The sequence below is a fragment of the Bos indicus x Bos taurus genome, chromosome 25 (genome assembly GCF_003369695.1).
Source record: "Bos indicus x Bos taurus breed Angus x Brahman F1 hybrid chromosome 25, Bos_hybrid_MaternalHap_v2.0, whole genome shotgun sequence".
Lineage (NCBI taxonomy): Eukaryota > Metazoa > Chordata > Mammalia > Artiodactyla > Bovidae > Bos > Bos indicus x Bos taurus.
This window is the reverse complement of record NC_040100.1, coordinates 39,768,948-39,785,610: the sequence shown is the minus strand read 5'-3', so window position 1 is coordinate 39,785,610 and position 16,663 is coordinate 39,768,948. Positions and strand designations below refer to the sequence as shown.

The 16,663-nt window shown below is 46.2% G+C and overlaps 3 protein-coding genes across 3 annotated transcripts in view; 2 read left to right on the top strand and 1 right to left on the bottom strand.

Moving 5' to 3' along the window:
* Positions 1-16,663, top strand: part of ZNF263 (zinc finger protein 263) — a 33,262-nt gene that overhangs the window by 3,981 nt on the left and 12,618 nt on the right. The window contains 8 exon segments of the mRNA XM_027527065.1: positions 101-174; positions 437-563; positions 1,987-2,103; positions 2,587-3,756; positions 6,737-7,049; positions 13,893-14,049; positions 14,376-14,618; positions 15,827-16,285. Coding sequence (XP_027382866.1) covers positions 101-174; positions 437-563; positions 1,987-2,103; positions 2,587-3,756; positions 6,737-7,049; positions 13,893-14,049; positions 14,376-14,618; positions 15,827-16,285 — 2,660 coding nt within the window.
* On the top strand, positions 5,206-7,276 carry LOC113883608 (translation initiation factor IF-2-like). The gene is made up of 2 exons (XM_027527487.1): positions 5,206-7,049; positions 7,150-7,276. The coding sequence occupies exons 1-2, from the start codon at positions 6,633-6,635 to the stop codon at positions 7,225-7,227; spliced, it is 495 nt and encodes a 164-aa protein (XP_027383288.1). The 5' UTR covers positions 5,206-6,632; the 3' UTR covers positions 7,228-7,276.
* Positions 8,450-14,066, bottom strand: TIGD7 (tigger transposable element derived 7). Its single transcript, XM_027527464.1, is given in 3 exon segments — positions 8,450-9,153; positions 9,156-11,637; positions 13,669-14,066. Coding segments are annotated over 2 exon segments (1,674 nt in total). The 5' UTR covers positions 10,219-11,637; positions 13,669-14,066; the 3' UTR covers positions 8,450-8,542.

Below are 16,663 nucleotides of genomic sequence, written 5' to 3'. Positions count from 1 at the left end.
GAGTCTGGGTGTCAGGGCACAGTGGACACTGTGTTGTGATAATCCTTGGGTTGCCAAGATTTAAGAATGCCATTCTCACCATCATTTCTGTCACCTTCAGCATTATCTGCTCCCTGGCTTTCTCTCTTTCCTCCCGAAGGAAACATGGAAGACAAGGAGCTGACTGGGCCCCAGGTGATGTGGAAGTTCTCATTGTCTCCCCCTAGTTGTTCTTGTGGGGGTGGGGTCCTTTTGCCACTTAGGATCCTTACCACCTCACCACATGCACCTCCCCACCTTCTTTGTTTGTCTCCTCCACACTTCACTTGTAGGCCTAACACCCTTCTTCCCCATGAAAGGAGTCCTTGGCACCCCTGGGTTTTGCCCTTTAACCTGTGACTCTGCTTGAATTGTTCTTGGTGCCTTAGGGCCTAAAGGTGATCTTGTGCTATTTCAGTTGCCTGAGAGCTTAGAGGACGTGGCTATGTACATCTCCCAGGAGGAGTGGGGGCGTCAGCATCCTAGTAAGAGGGCCCTCTCCCGGGACACGGTGCAGGAGAGTTATGAGAATGTGGACTCACTGGGTAAGGACTTCTTTTCCAAGGATGAAGACTGAGCCATTTCTGACCAGGGTTCTGTCCCTTAGCCACTTGCCTCCTGTGTGTCAAGTTCTGAGTTTGGCCAGGAGACCTGCTTTTGCCTAAAGTTCCTTGAACTAAGATCAGTTAAATATTTGTCAAGTGCCATAGTTGGCATACTTAAGGGCCCCAGCTGCCAGAGATGAGGGCAGGGAGTCCGAGCCATGATGAACTTACCAGGGCAGAACAAGTCAAATCCAGTGATGCTCACCACCACCCCCATCCCCACTTCCCACGCATCACCCACAGAATACTGTGGGGCTCCAAGTTCCTGATGCCTTGAAATTTTAAAATGCTTATTCTTCCTACCTCACTTATGTTTTCTGTGCTCCATTAGTATTTCTGGGCTCTTCCCCAGAAACACAGGTTTCAGGGCACTGGCATCAACATTCTAGCTTAGTGACTGTCCCAGTCCTTGAAAACTGAGGAAGGGGGAAAGCTTTGTAGAAATTTGGAAATGATACATATTCAAAATGGGTATAAGTAATTTAAACATAAATTAAGGTGCATCTTCATTCATGTTGAACTATTATGCAGAGATTAAAAATGAGGTCTGTAAAACAGGGCCAAAAACTGATTGTTGGATTAAGTGGAGAGTGTGTGGGTATTGTATAATTCCTTCATCTTTTCTGCATGTATAGAAATTCTCATAATAAAAACTTGAAGGAATCTTAAAAACAAAAAACAGGACTGTGTATGTTACCATTGTAGCTATCTTGATGCATACCTGGTAGAAAAGAAGTTTGGTTGCCTGCACGGGGGCCTTCTCCAGGGTCTCTGTCATTGTGCTGTGGCTTGGCACCCTAAGTTGAGCACAGTTCTTTCAGTGAGTGCTAAATAAGAAGAGTTCAGATCACGAGTTCTTGGGACTAACCTTTTTAAAAAAAGTCCATGTTTGATGGAGTTGGAGTGAGCATAACACAGGATGGCTCTTTAGGGTTTTAATCTCAGAGTCCCAGGTCCTTTTCTGATTTTCCATCATATTACATTTTTTCCTTCTGGAATTGTCCCAACTTAGTTTCATAAGGGTCAAGGCTCTTTCACAGTATTAAACTTTGATTCCTCAAGGAACTGACCACTCTGACCATGTGCATTTGAGTGTTGTTTTAATTACAAAAGTTTTACACTGTCATTGCCAAAAGTCCCAACTACCACACAAGTGTAAGAAGAAAAAAGCCATAGTTTCCCTCATCTAATTTCTTTCTCTGGAGGTAACAGTGGGAATAGTTTATGTTCCAAGTAGTTGCTGTCAGACTTACTGCACCTTCTGTATCCATCCACTGAAGACAGGGAGCAAGACTGTCTTTGTTTCTCTTGTCTGGTTGAGGAAAGTGGTGACATAGAAATCCTTTTCTTTCATTGTGGTCAGAGTCTCAGGTTCCCAGTCAGGAGGCCCTGAGCACCCAGGTGGAACATGGAGGAAAGCCCTGGCACCCCAGTGTCCAGACTTGCAAGGAAGGTCTGAGCTCCAGGACCCCAGCTCCAGGTAAGGAAAGCAGCTGAGCAGCCTGCCCAGCTAGTCTCCGGTTGTTGGGAATAAGGTATTTGAGGGTCTTGGTGTAAGGCTAGCCTGTCCCCACTGCCCACTTCCATCCCAGTGATGGCAGGCGAGGTTCCCAGGGTGCAGAGTGTAAGAAGGCATTCATTCCTGGGCTCACCTGCCCACTTTTGTCCCAGTCTTGCTCCATCCCTTACTTTCCTGAAGGACAGAAGCTAGGGGCTCAGTTGGAGAGGGAGGTCAGGGCCCCCACAAGGGAAGTCAAGGCTGGTTTGAGCTCTCATTCCTGAGTGATGTCCCCACGCCTCATATGGCTGCCTGTCTAGAGTGAGTTACCAAAATGGGAAAGATGGGAAACCGAGGGAGAGCGAGGCCTTCTGGATTTCTGACCTACAGGCAGTATCACGCATGGGATTTCCTTTTCTCCTGCATAGACATAACATGGGGGTTTGATTTCTCTTGCTCTTCCAGGGGAAGAGAAATTTGAGAACCAGGAAGAGTGTGCTCAGTCTGCTTCTCCTGAGAGCATCCACTGTCAGGCGCTGCTGCTTGGCCAGGCCAGAGGGGAGGTGCCCTGGAGTCCTGAGCAGGGAAGGCCTCGGGACAGGGCAGAAAAGCTTTGGGAGCCTCCCACAGAGGATCGAATGGAGCAGTCCTTAGTGGGGGCCACAAGTTGCAAAAAACTGGGACGACCAACGGAACTGCAGCCGAAGAAGCTCCACTTATGTCCCTTGTGTGGCAAAAATTTCTCTAACAACTCGAACCTGATTAGGCACCAGAGAATACATGCAGCAGAAAGACTGTGCATGGGTGTGGAGTGCGCTGAAATCTTTGGTGGGAATCCACACTTTTTGTCACTACACAGAGCACACCTGGGAGAGGAAGCCCATAAGTGTCTCGAGTGTGGAAAAAGCTTCAGTCAGAATACCCACCTGACTCGCCACCAGCGAACCCACACAGGTGAGAAGCCCTATCAGTGTAATGTGTGTGGAAAGAGCTTCTCTTGCAACTCCAACCTCCACAGGCACCAGAGAACGCACACAGGCGAAAAGCCCTACAAGTGCCCTGAGTGCGGGGAGATCTTCGCTCACAGTTCCAACCTCCTCAGGCACCAGAGAATTCACACGGGAGAGAGACCTTATAAGTGTGCTGAGTGTGGGAAAAGTTTCTCTCGCAGTTCACACCTTGTTATTCATGAAAGAACTCATGAGAAGGAGAGGCTGTACCCCTTCTCTGAGTGTGGGGAAGCAGTGAGGGACAGCACGCTCTTTCTTACAAATCCTGGGACCCACCCCAAAGCAGAGAAGAAACTCTTCCAGTGTTTGACTTGTGGGAAAAGCTTCCGGCAGGGCATGCACCTCACCAGACACCAGAGAACACACACAGGAGAGAAACCATATAAATGTAACCTCTGTGGGGAAAACTTTTCTCATAGATCCAACTTAATCAGGCACCAGAGAATTCACACGGGAGAGAAACCCTATACCTGTCACGAATGTGGGGACAGTTTCTCTCACAGCTCCAATCGGATTCGTCATCTGAGAACCCACACGGGAGAGAAACCTTATAAATGTTCTGAATGTGGAGAAAGCTTTTCCCGGAGTTCACGCCTTATGAGTCATCAGAGAACTCACACTGGATAGAAACAATGGGATTTCTTTTGGGCCCAGTTAAGGTGGCCTGTTCAGAGGGGCCTGTTTTTCAGAGGTCGTATTCCTTACCCATCGAGTAATTACCCTGCCCCTGCAGGGCAGGGTCCTTCTGAGGGAAGTACAGAAGCAGCAAAGGATTAGCATAAAACTGAAAAGGAATTCTGTTGGAATTAGTGAGAATAGCAAGTCTTTGAGGCGACCCACTCAGGGTGGAATTCTGTGAAGTACTTCCTGTCCCAGGACACTATCCCCCTCATCATATTTAGCCAGCTTGTGATGTGGGTGCCTTATTCTGTCCTGTGTCTGGAATCCACAGACTTACTGCTTCCTCACTTGGGACATTCATCAGGAATATTTGGGCTCCTGAGGCCCTTGAGAGCAAAGAAGAGCAATCAGGTTTCCTGGGAAAGCAGGAGGCACCAAAATACTGGTGGTGAGTTGCAGCTCTTCTGAAGGCCTGGCTGGGAAGTGCATAGGCAGTCCCGGGCACCCACCGTCAATGGCCTGACCATATTGGTCACTGGCAGGTCCTAATGTAATTGTCACCTCAAACAAAAAGGAACAAGAGACCTAAGGGAAATAGTAAGACAGAATTTGCAGGTCTGCCCGGAAATAGGCAGAGGAAACTATATAAGTCTGAATTAGTTTACCCTTTGCAGAGATCGAGTCTTCAGAAGGTTCACGGAAGATGGGTTCCCTGGGAGACTTCAAAAACATGAATCCTGGGGAAGTTAGGAATCATGCCCACCCTTGTCGAAAATATGGTTGGATGTTAATAAATATCTTCAGGAAACATGAACTTGTGACTCATCATTGAGGGCCTTTGTCTTGTCCGCCACGTTGATCTGTCTTTGTCCACTTTGGGAGGAGGACCTGCTTTCTCTTTCTGGTCTTATTGCTAAGGAAGGTTCTGAAAAAGGTGACGGCAAGCGGAGGGAGGGAGGTGTGGCCCTGGCTGGCTCCAGGCTGAGGTCGCTATGTGGAAACAAGGGTCAAGCCCAGTGGCTGCTTTGGGTGATGTCATAAAGGTGTCCTCTAAATTTTGTGTGTGTGTTCACAGCAGTGAACATGCCTTTTGATTGTTTAGAATGTTTGCTTTCTTGCAAAGTAAAGATCTGGCTCTTCAAAAACAAGTTATTTTGGTCTAGGAAATGGTTGCCAGGAAAAAATGGTCCTGGTATGACTGAGTTATTGCCCACGAGTGGAGACAGACTTTGGAGAAGGCAATGACAATCCACTCCAGTACTCTTGCCTGGAAGATCCCATGGGCGCAGTCCATGGGGTCGCTAAGAATCGGACACGACTGAGTGACTTCACTTCCACTTTTCACTTTCATGCATTGGAGAAGGAAATGGCAACCCACTCCAGTGTTCTTGCCTGGAGAATCTCAGGGACGGGGGAGCCTGGTGGGCTGCCGTCTATGGGGTTGCACAGAGTCAGACACGACTGAAGCGACTTAGCAGCAGCAGCAGTCTACTGTTACAGGCAGGATTGATGACTTTGTAGTCATATTTGTATTTTGTTTTTTCTTGTAGTCATATTTGAAAAAGCAGGTCAGAGGTCCTTACAGTAGGGTCCCATGAAGGCATTGCAAGGGAAGGTTAAGTATATATACTTTTTACGTTACTCCTACTTTTACCCCACTAGTCTTCTTGGGAAAGAAACTAGAAGAGATTCCAGCTGGCTGTTTTGTCAAAAAGAAACTAACACTGGGGGCAATAAAGACCCCTGCCCCCGCAGTCCAGATGGGTAGAAAGGAGGCTTGAGAGATGTGGACTGGCCCTGAGCAACAGTCTCATACCCTTGTAGCAAAAGTAGTGCCTGAAACCAGCAGAAAGTCTCCTGGTACCACGCATAAGCAATGTGAAAAAGCCTGGCAGAGGCCATCTAGAAGCATCAGGCCCGACAAAGGGGATAAAGCCCCATAACACCAGAGACAAGAAAGAGTGATAAAACAGCACTAAGTCGCTTAGTTTTTATTTCCAGGGAGAGCCATCAGCAGTCACTGAGTTTTTACCCCATTTATGAAAGAACTTAACACGTTTCAGTGCAGTTAGGAGACGGAATGGTCCAGGGGAATTCAACAACAAAATGGTTAATGAAAAATGACTCAGGCCTACCCCCACCCCCCACACCATCTCTGACAAACAAGTGAATGTCCTTAATTCATCACTGAAACACTTTGAGCATCCCAGAAACTTCTGTGTTAAGAAACCAAAACTGATGGCTCACCAGGATCCAAACCTGCTTCAGGGAGATAGTGAGATTTCCCCAGGTGGAAAGGATGAGAAGAGAAAATGCTAAGTTTCTGAAATGTAGGCAATGGTAACCCACTCCAGTATTTATGCCTGGAAAATTCCAGAGACGGCTGGGGCTGGCAGGTTACAGTCCATGGAGTCTCACAGTCGACGCGACTGTGCACGCTGCACACACCGTGCACGCTGCACACACCGTATGCAGGTACACCAGGATGTGTTTAGGACCTAAAGAGGAAACTGTCTGCCTCTCCACCCCAACTTCCCCTCTAGGCAGGAAAACGTTCTAAATCCTGGGTGAAGGATTTAGAACGTTCTAAATCCATCAGAGGGTGAAGCTTCTCTTGAGGCTGTTTCCCATTCTCTTGGGAGGGAGTCCAGGTTAAGTCTGGTAACCCTGCCACAGCCACCGGAACAAAGCGAGGAGCCTGGGTTTCTCTGAGGAGCTCTCGTCTTCAGGAGGATTTCCAGAAGCCAAAACGTCAGTCCTTTCTCAGGTTTAGGCAAAAAAACGAGGCTGCGGGTCCCACAGCTTAGCTTCTGGCGGCATCTGGGAGTGGGCGCAGCGCGCCTAGGACCTTGTGAGCCCCACCAGCTGGTCCCTTCGAGGATGGCTCCCGAGCCGGCCCGGGAGGAGCAAGGACTAGGGTGTGTGTGTTGGGGGCGGGGGGTGCTCGACGGCCGCGTTCCAGCAAACCTTTCCCCCTCCGCAAGGGCCTGGGGCCGCCTTGCGCAGGCAGCCCGCACCTGCCGCGCCCCGCTCGCGGGCCCTCCAGGGCCTTGCCTGGCTGCGCCCATCCTCAGGCCCGCCCTCCGCGCAGGCCCGGCCCGGGCCTCCCCGGACCTCGCCCAGTCTTCGGCTCCGACTCCTGGCGCAGGGCCAGGACGGCCGAGCAGCACAGTTTTCCCCTCCTTCCACCGCGAGAAGTTCCTGGCGGCGCGACTACACTCTAAGCTTCCCCGTCCGCAGGTGCGCGCGCTCACCCGCAGTCCGAACCTCCCTCGTGGTCCAGCAGGAGGCGAGCTGGTACGGGTGGGCAGGTCTCGGGCGGGGAAGGGTGGGCCTAGGGGCCCACGGCCCACTGGGAGCACCTCTTCAATTTTTAGTTCGCTGTCTCTGGCCACAGGATGGGGAACTGATGGCAGAGGAGACCAAGGAGACAGGTGCAGAGTGGATGCACCCTGGACTAGGAAAGGAGCAGTAAGGAGGAAGTAGAGCTGAGGTCAGACCTTCAGGATGCAGCGCCTACAGGACTTCACGTGGATCCAGGCCGAAGTCTTCGGATGACCTCCAGGGGCACTGAAAATCTGTCCCTGGTTTGTCTTTGCTCCGGTCTCCACTAGTCGCCCCTACGGCAACCATCCAGGGACCTCGACGCTTCCCAGGGACATACATTCTGACACCAGAGAGCCTGTGCTCACTTCCCCTTTGCCTAGACTGCCTTTTCCCCTGCTTCCCCCACACTTCAAAGGCCAGCTCAGAAGTCACACTTGCCCGTTCCCTATTATCCAAGCACTCATAAAGCCCTCTGTGAACTCATTTTGGCTCTCACACACCCAACTGTGGCTTGTTCCTATTCCTAAATACCCAGCACAACAACGTGAAATTTGCAAAATCAATGAATACTGTTTTTTGGGGGAGGGGGTTGCTATTCGCAGGATTTGTGGGGTCTCAAATGGTGACCAGGGATTGAACCTGGGCCGTGGCAGTCAAAGTCTGGAATGCTAACCACTAGGCCACCACGGAACTCCCTCAATGAATACTTTTGAAAAGAATATGACTGCAGGTCATATATTCTGAGACTTTATGAACACTGGGGTAAAAACGGATGTTAATGCCATGAACTTGAGAGCTATCCAGTATGCTCATCTGACATTCCCCCTCAACTTCTTCCGCCATCCATTCTACCCTAGGGATTGAAAGATGTCTCAACAAATGCTAATTTGTAAATAACAAAAATGTTAATAAGATATAAAACTGTATTTACAATGTAACTTACCTATTTTAAAGATACATGTAATATACCAAAGTGTTGAGAGTCCATCATTAGTCAATAAAATTTGAGTGCTTTTATCTTTTTTATGTTGTCTTTTATAATTGGCATGTTACTTCCACAATAAGAGAAAAACAAACACTAAGTAGGTGGTAACCCATTTACAAGAGCATTTACAAGACATTTACAATGTCACACCATTACATTGAAAAATCTGTCCTTACCTTCTTAAATAACTAGTCAGCATAAACATAGCTGCTTTGTTATATGCTGTGAATATATTTAGATTTTAATGCTTTCCTCACATCCATTCCACCCATAATCTGGGACAGTAATTCCTTATTTAAAGCCTTTGCCTTAAGTAGAAAAAAAAATGGATTAAATAACATATTTATACATAAAAAACCCCAAATTTATTCCTTTCAAATTGTTTATTTTATAAACAATATAAATGGGCATTGCTATGCAAAGTGAGGTCAGTTGATATAAACAATGACAATCCACAACAGGTCTAGTTCATGTATCATCACAAAATTGCAGAAATCTTTAAACACAACATCTCATTATTACAACCAGAAGTTGAAGGCATACTGAAGGAATACTTAATATTATGAGGCCTCGGTTTCAAAAACCTACCAATTCTAGAATGGATCCTGTTCTGGAACTGTTTCTTGATTATTTCTTGTTGCATCTCTTTCAGTGTAAAATGGAACCTTTGAAACTCAGGTGTGACATCGACAAAATCAAGTAGGTAGTCCAAACTCTTTCCTACAGCTGATAACTTAAATTCATCAGCCTCCTCTTCAGCTCCTTTTTGAACAACTTTCTTTATAATTCCACCTTTTGTTTCTGATGTGCTACCCTTTTCTTCTTCACCCACATTGAACCATACCCTATTGTCATCCAGCTTGGTTTCCAACTCCCTACATGTCTCAAGAATTTCTCTATAATCCCCATCTTCTAAGCCTTGAAGATCATATTCATGTTCCTTTTTGTAAAGAAGATTTTCTCATGCATTTGCTATCATTATTTGCTTTACTTCATCCCAACTCTTTGCCCAGTTAAAAACTGCTCTTTTTAGGTTGTAGATTTTAACCTTGGAAACTAATTTTTCTCCTTTTTCTTGTTCATCATCACTTCAAAAATTACAAGACTTTCCTCAAGTTGCTTCCACCAGTAAAGTCGTTTGCAGCTCAAGATCACGCCTTGATTCATTGGCTGAATTTGGGTTGAAGTGTTATGGGGAAAGAATATGCATTTTATTCGACCATCCTCACTGGTTAGTAATTCAGTAGAAGGGTGAACTGGAGAACTGTCCAGAAGTAACAAGGACCTGACATCCTCCTCTTGGAATCTTAGGACATTAAGTTGGAAGTGCTTGACCTCAGGAACAAAGTTTTGAAAAAACCATTCTGAGAACAATTCTCTGGTGAACCAAACATCTTTACTAGGTTTGTATATCACAGGTAATGTACATGTGTCCTCTTTTACACTTTTGGGCAGCTTTGATTTTCCAATAATGATTGACTTCAACTTATGAGTACCATCTGTGTTTGCACATAAAAGAGCAGACAATTGTTCTTTGTTTATTTTCCTCCCTGGCAGGCAAATATCTTTTCTGCTTGCCTGAGTATTTTCTGGCATTGACTTCCAAAAGAGGTCAGTCTCATCCTCATTGTACAGCTGAGCAAGACACAACTTCTCTTCTTTGATAAGCATGGACAGTTTTTGTCGAAATGACTCAACATTTTCTGAAGCTGAACTTAGGACTTGTTCCGCACATACTTTTCGGTTCCCAATTGCATGCCTATTTGGAAACCTAAAAAGCCAACCAGTGCTAGCTTTGAAGTCTGTTCTCCCAAAACACTGTGCGAATCTCTCGGCAGCAGCTTGAAGCTCCACACCTCTCACAGGGACACCAGCGAAGCGTTTCTGTTGGTACCACATGTAGACAGCATCGTCCACGTCGCCATATTTGGCTCCTGTTGTCCTCTTTCTCTTCTCAGCCCCTATTAATGGCACATCCTGCTTCAGTACAAAGTCCAAAATCAATTTCTTATTCTTTTTAATGTCATAAAATGTTGACTTACTGATTCCAAATTCATCCATTACACTTTTAAGAGATCTTCCAGCTTCAATCCTACTTAGAACCCTCATTTTCTTCTCCAAATTCAGTGTTGTATATTTCCCTCTCTTATTCATACTGAATTTGGTTTCAAACAATCAATAGAGGTAAAAAGAAAGAAGCCTTACTTAATTAGAAAAAAAAAAATACAAATAAAAAAAACCCATCCCCTCCAAAAACTAGCACAAACTTTCAGAAGGCACAGGCATTTGTACTAAAGGGTACACATATCCCTAAAAGGGATAAAGGCTCATGTAGTGCTGGTCTAGAGGTAAAGGTCTGAACTCAGAGTTACCACTGCCAAGGTCCTGTCTAGCTGTTGCTACTGCAAGACATGGGTGATCAATCTTCAGAACCCTGCTTCTGAATGCTGCTTGTTCTCCTCCTCTTTCTTTACAGTAGCACCAGTCAGGAATAACAGGAATACCTGCATACTCTCCCTAACTGAATATAGGAAAAGACACAAAAGGAAGAAAAAAGGTGAGAAAAAAGGTCTGCTCACAAGAACAGACTTAAGATAAATAAGATAAATCTCAATAAAAAGTAGTGCTTCAGAAGGAAGTATGAAAGCCTGAAAGGCAAGGACAGAATAATATTGTGTAACAGATGCAGTGTGGCTTTTCCTCTCCTGAAACAAGCTGATTTTCCTCACTGCCAGAAAGGAAAGCAGTAATCATATTGCTCTGCCTGTAGTGGTCACTGGGCAGCAGTCCGTCCACCTGGATAAAGACTTAAAGCCATCCTGACAGTGAGATGTCTGGAGAGTTGGAATTCAGGAACAGTAGTATACTATCTTTAGGCAAAGAAGAAAGTTTTTGTCCATATGAATGAAATCCAACTTTTACTGCATTCAATACAGCATTCCCAAATACTAAGCTTTAACTTGAGTGTTTCTTATGTTTACCAAGGTAATCTGTTAAGTTTACAAACAATGTATGTTATTGGCACTTTTCCACTCTCAGATATTCTTCCTTGTGTACATTTTGTGTATTTTCAAGTGTTATTTATAACAAATTCTTCCATATTTGGGATATTATCAAGTTTCAGCATCATGGCAATTCTTAGAGATGAGCCCAAAAGTTTTATAAAAATTTTACAATAGTAAAAAAAGTAAAAGATTTGTCCTTGAGATTGTTTTCCTAAATTTACATTGAGTGTTCAGTAACACATTTTCTCCATTTGAGATTTTATTTGACTTCTCTTCAGCATAGATTTTACTTAATTTGACCCAAGACTCAGTTTTTCCACAGCTTGAAGAAATTTAAACGGTTTCTCTATTGATGATTCTTATCTGTTTCCCATAAATCCTTCTGTTGGCAAACTCTTCTATAGCTCTGCACCCTCAAATATTCCTTTTAAGTCCTCCTGGTGTTGCCCAAAGCCATTCATTCCATGTCTTTAGAAATGTCCTACTCTAGGTTAATTTCATGGTTCTCCTTCCAGATACATAACCTCATGGGAAGTAACAAAACTGCCACTTTTGTCCATTCCAGGTGCTATGAAGAAAGAAAAGTATGTCAGAGAAATGAGAAAAATAATTGGTATTTCAGTTATTTTTCTTCTCTTTTAGGGCAAAGCCTGACTGACTTTCATTCATTTCTTGACTACACAGGATTCTCAAAAGCCTCTCACCTAGAAGAACCCAGACCATTAGTTTTCCTCTAACATTTGTTGCAAGAAATGTCAACTGCTTTACAGAGTACTAAGGCTCAAGAAAGAATACAAAAATGAATAGGGTGTGAAGCCAACGACAGGCTAAGCTCAAGCAACCTTCTAAAAAAAGGCAGCTCTAACTAAGGCGATTACTATTATAAACCAAAAAAGGAAAGAGTGTTTGTTAGCCAACAGCAGCACCATTAAACCCAGCCAGTCACCCAGCAAAAACATTCAGCCTGCTATGGCAGTTGTATGATGTCTCAGAATAAACTGCATGCTTTCATTGTTTTCCAGCTGTACATTCATCATTTCTCAAACTGTGCCCAGGCAGAGAAAGGTGAAATCAAAAGGAAAGATTTTCAGGGGACTTTAGTGGCTTCCTCAGCAAGAATAAGGAACTGTGGCCCTTATCCTTAACATTCAAACAACAGTCATCAGGGGCCCTCATTCACAATTCAGCATTTTGTGACTTCTTTCCTCTTCTTCCTTTCAGAGTCTCTTTTCCCACTTTCTTCTCCCTGTATTCAGTAACCAGCTCCCTACCCATGTTATGAATCAGGCCTGCCAGTGACACTCAGGGGCACAGCTGGCAGAGCTCCATTTATTCAGTTTAACAAATTCCAATTTTATGTTCAGCTTGGTCCAGATGATGAGGATCTCAATGCTCTGAATTACATGTGGCAGACTTATTGCCCACTGGTTCTGAGAGACTGGAAACAGCAACTACTTTGAAGAGACTAAGTCACAACCTGAAATTCTAAGGAAATGAACCTGCTTTGAAACATATTCAAGTGACTTAGGCAGATACTTTTTTGGGGGGGGGGGGCATGCTGCATGGTTTGTGGGATCTTAGTTCCCCAACCAGGGACTGTACCCGTGCCCTCAACAGTGGACGCAAGGAGCCCTAACCACTGGACCGCCAGGAAATTCCCAGCAGATACTATTATCACCTCTGTTTAATCCTTTTCTCTCAAAAAGAATCAAGATCTACGCCTTGGAATGTAACACCAGTCTACCTAAAAGCAAAAATAGCATAATGACCTGGTAATGGTCTCTTATTTTTGTTCCCACCTTAAACTTAGCTCCAGATGAGCTGCCCTGGAAGAATCTCTGTCAAAAACCCTCAAATGATACTCTTTATTACTTTATTTTATTAAATGCCATCTCTTCACTTCCATTCCAGGCTCCATAGTAGAAGTACAAGAACTCATTTTCTAACTTTTACTCTAAATATACCCTAATTACATTGAGTTAAAAAAAAAAGAACTAAAGATTTTCTTACATGCTCATCTCTGAAGCTTTCAAGACTGCTCTTACCTTTCCCCCTGCCTGGAATATGGCCCCACTCTCTGCTGCAGGGCAAATCCCTCAAGGACTTCTGTAACTTTTCCCTATCCCCAAATCAACTTTCACTTCCTTGGAACTCTCACAGCGTTCAGCTTATGTGTTACTCTTTCCTACCTGTGTTACTGATATTTGTTAAATTGTCTCAGTCCTTTCCCCAGATTTCCTGAATCAAAGGCACCGTCCTACGGACTCTGTAACACGGGCTACACGTGGTAAACTTGACTAGACTTGGCTGACAATTGAAAGCGGACAACCTGAGATACTCAGATTCCTATAAATGACTCAGTACATATTTATGGAATGCCTACTTTACCCAGGAAACTCTATAAGACATAAATAAAGTAAAGAAGGTTCCCATCCTCCGGGGAGTGCGCTCTGGTGGAAAAAACATAAGATAGGAAAAAGGACCCTAAATTCCACTGGAACACTCCCATTGGTGAATTACCTGACCTTCAACTCCTTAGCTCTCAATTCTCCGTCAAGGAGCTCTAGGAAAGGAAACAACTGCACAAGGAAAAACCTACCTCACAAGAAAAAACAGAATTGTGCGAGTACGCACGCCCTGAAACGGGCACACCCCCCCAGGGGCCGTTGATCCTGACCGGGACAAAACGGACTTGTACTGGCGGAGATGCGACGAGCCCCGGGACCGCAGCTCGGACACTGCCCGCTAAGCCGGAAGGGGACGGCGACCCTCAAGGACGAATCTGAATGACTAGACTCCGCCGGCAGCCCAAACGCGACACAGGGACGACCTGGACGCACGAGCCTCAAAGAGCTGGGACGAGAGACAGCGACACCCGGGCGTCGAGTCGCGCGCTGGGCCCTCTAGGCTGGACGGACTTGGAGACTCGGCGGTCGGTAACCCTTTCTTGCTGTCAGGGCTGAATTCTGAGCCGAAGGAGGTAGCCCAGCCGCGCCTGGAACCGCAGCGCTAGCGCCCCAAGCGGGGCTGCGAGGGCCCCTCCCCGGAAGTGCGTCCCTTCTACTTCCGGTTGGAGTGCTGATCTTGGCGCCAGGCGGCCAGCAGAAGAGGTAGAGCGGCTGGGTGGGCCTAAGTGATTCCAGACCTGCGCCCCAGGACCCGCCTCTGAGTGGCGTGGAGCCGGGGGTTGTGCTCCTCAGAGCGGCGGTTAGACGCTTGGCGGCTTGCGGTTGAACCCCGGGAAGAGGGAACGGCTTCCACGAAGCCAGGCTGTCTGAGGTAACCTGGAAGCGGCTTCCCCTTCAGCGCCGGCTCCGGAGCCGCCGAGAGACGCCTGTCACTGCTCGCGGCCGCTGCAAGGCGAGTGGTCGGAGCCGGTCGGCCAAACTACCCCGGGCGAGGCCCGACGTCAGGTTCCTGAGGCCGCTCTGCACCCTTTGCGCGGGTGGCGCCCGGGCCCGCGCGGCTGAAACCCGCTCGGACACTGCCTGCAGGCCCAGTGCTCGCGGACGCGCCCCGAGTCGTGTCCACTTTCCCGCCTCCGCCGGCGTTTCCTATACTGGCTGATGTGACCGCGGGAGAAACGAGAGTCCTCCCCTCAGAGATCAGCCTCTGTGATGCAAAAGTTTGTTAAGTGTCCCCCGTGCCCCCTGAGCGAGTGGGCATAGGGAGCCGACCTTTTGTAGATACCGCGGCTTCCTGGGCAGAATTTCTGTGCCATTTCTGCTGGGTAACCTCAGGGAAAGTGAGATTCACGAGGCCTTGCTCAGAGGTCTAAATGACCCTTGGAAAAGCTGAAAGTAATCATCACCAGCTCACATGCTCTCCTTTTTTATCTGCTTGACATTTGGATAAACATTTTGTGAACAAGGGTCACCTGTAATTTTTCCTAGATCAAATTCAAAATACACGTATAAATCTTGTGCATAGTTTTCTTTACACGTCTTGCAAAGAAATGTCAAGAATGTTTTCAGTTAGTTGATTTCTTGTGGGCAGCCCTTTTTTTTTTTTTTTTTTGCTGTACTTTGGGAAATATGAGATCTGAATTCTCTGACCAGGGATCAAACCCTCCCCTGCACTGGAAGTGTGTGGATTCTTAATCACTGGACCCCCAGGAGACTCCCTTGGGAGATGCTTTTTTCAAGAAAATAAGGCTCCAGTTTTCCTAATTACTTTCCTTCTACTCTGGTCTCATAGTTTCAGCTCTCCTGGCAGTAATCACAATGGAAAGTAGCACCTCAAATGGTCCAGGAAGCAAAGGTTTCCATCTCAAGAGGATGAAGGGTAATACAAGTGTACCCACTTACCAAAGACAGAAGATTAGGATGATATGTTGACATTTTAAGAGAAATTCAGAATATTCTCCTAATCTTTTTTTGACATGGAGAGGATGGCATAAGAAGTGCATGAGTTAAATATTTGGATAATCCCAAAACTCGTGGGAGCCAGTGGGTACTAGGTTTTTCACTTGCTAACCTTTCCTGATTTTTTTTTTTCTTTTGAGAAGGAGAAGTAACTTACTGGAATTTGTCTTTAATAAGCTGTGCTGTATTCAGTTGGTTAATAGAAAAGGAGCAAAACACAGGCCTGGCAGTTGATTTTTAAAGTTCATTTTTCTCATAATAAGTAGCAAGTAATAAAGTTCATGTGACAATATCTTACTGACGTGAGCTTGTTTCTGCTCTCAGTGCCTTAGGAAGAAGATCCTTTTATTGATTTTATTCAAAACCAGATCGGGCTTCAGTTGTCAGAGGTAGCCGCTGGTGGGGTGTCTAATACAGGAGCAGAATTGTTCCTGGAGAAGAATGATGACAGTAGATCTGAAGGTGGCTGAGTTCTTGAACCCTCAGATCAGAGCTCTTTGGGAGACCAAAGGACCTGTGGCAGAGAACGCCAGTCAGCATAAGAAACATGCCCCACAGACGGACAGTCTCAGTCCTGAGAGGTCTCACCAGCACTTCCGGAACTTCCTCTATCATGAAGCAGCTGGACCCCGGGAGGTAGTTGACCAGCTTCAAGAATTATGCCGTCAGTGGCTGAGGCCAGAGATTCATTCAAAAGAGCAGATCTTGGAACTTGTGGTGCTAGAGCAGTTCCTGACCATTCTGCCCGGGGACACCCAGACTCTCATAAAGAAGCAACATCCACAGAGCATCGAGGAGGCTGTGGTCCTGGTAGAACACTTGAAAAAGGAAACTGGCCAAACAAGGAATGGGGTGAGGAGAAAGATTCTTGATGTGCAGTGAAATAGAGTGAAGGTGGATATACTGGGGCAGTTAATTGGGAGAAAAAATGGATTAGGTCACTATTGGATTGCTCCTTTAACACTTGTGAAGCAGGACCTGAAAGCACAGACCCACAGCCTTAGTCAGCCCATAGGATTCAGAGATCCTGGTAGAGACTTCCCTGGCCTTAGGGACAGAGTTGAGTTTTGCTCTCTTTGGAGCCAGGGTGTGTTGAGGGTAATGAGCCTAGTCTGGCTTGGCCAAGGAGATGGACCTCAAATTCTTAGAAACATACAAAAAGCACTAAGGAGCTGGAGAGTTCAGGGCAGATCAGAAAAGAAAGGACTCTGAGAGACCAAAAGAGAGCGA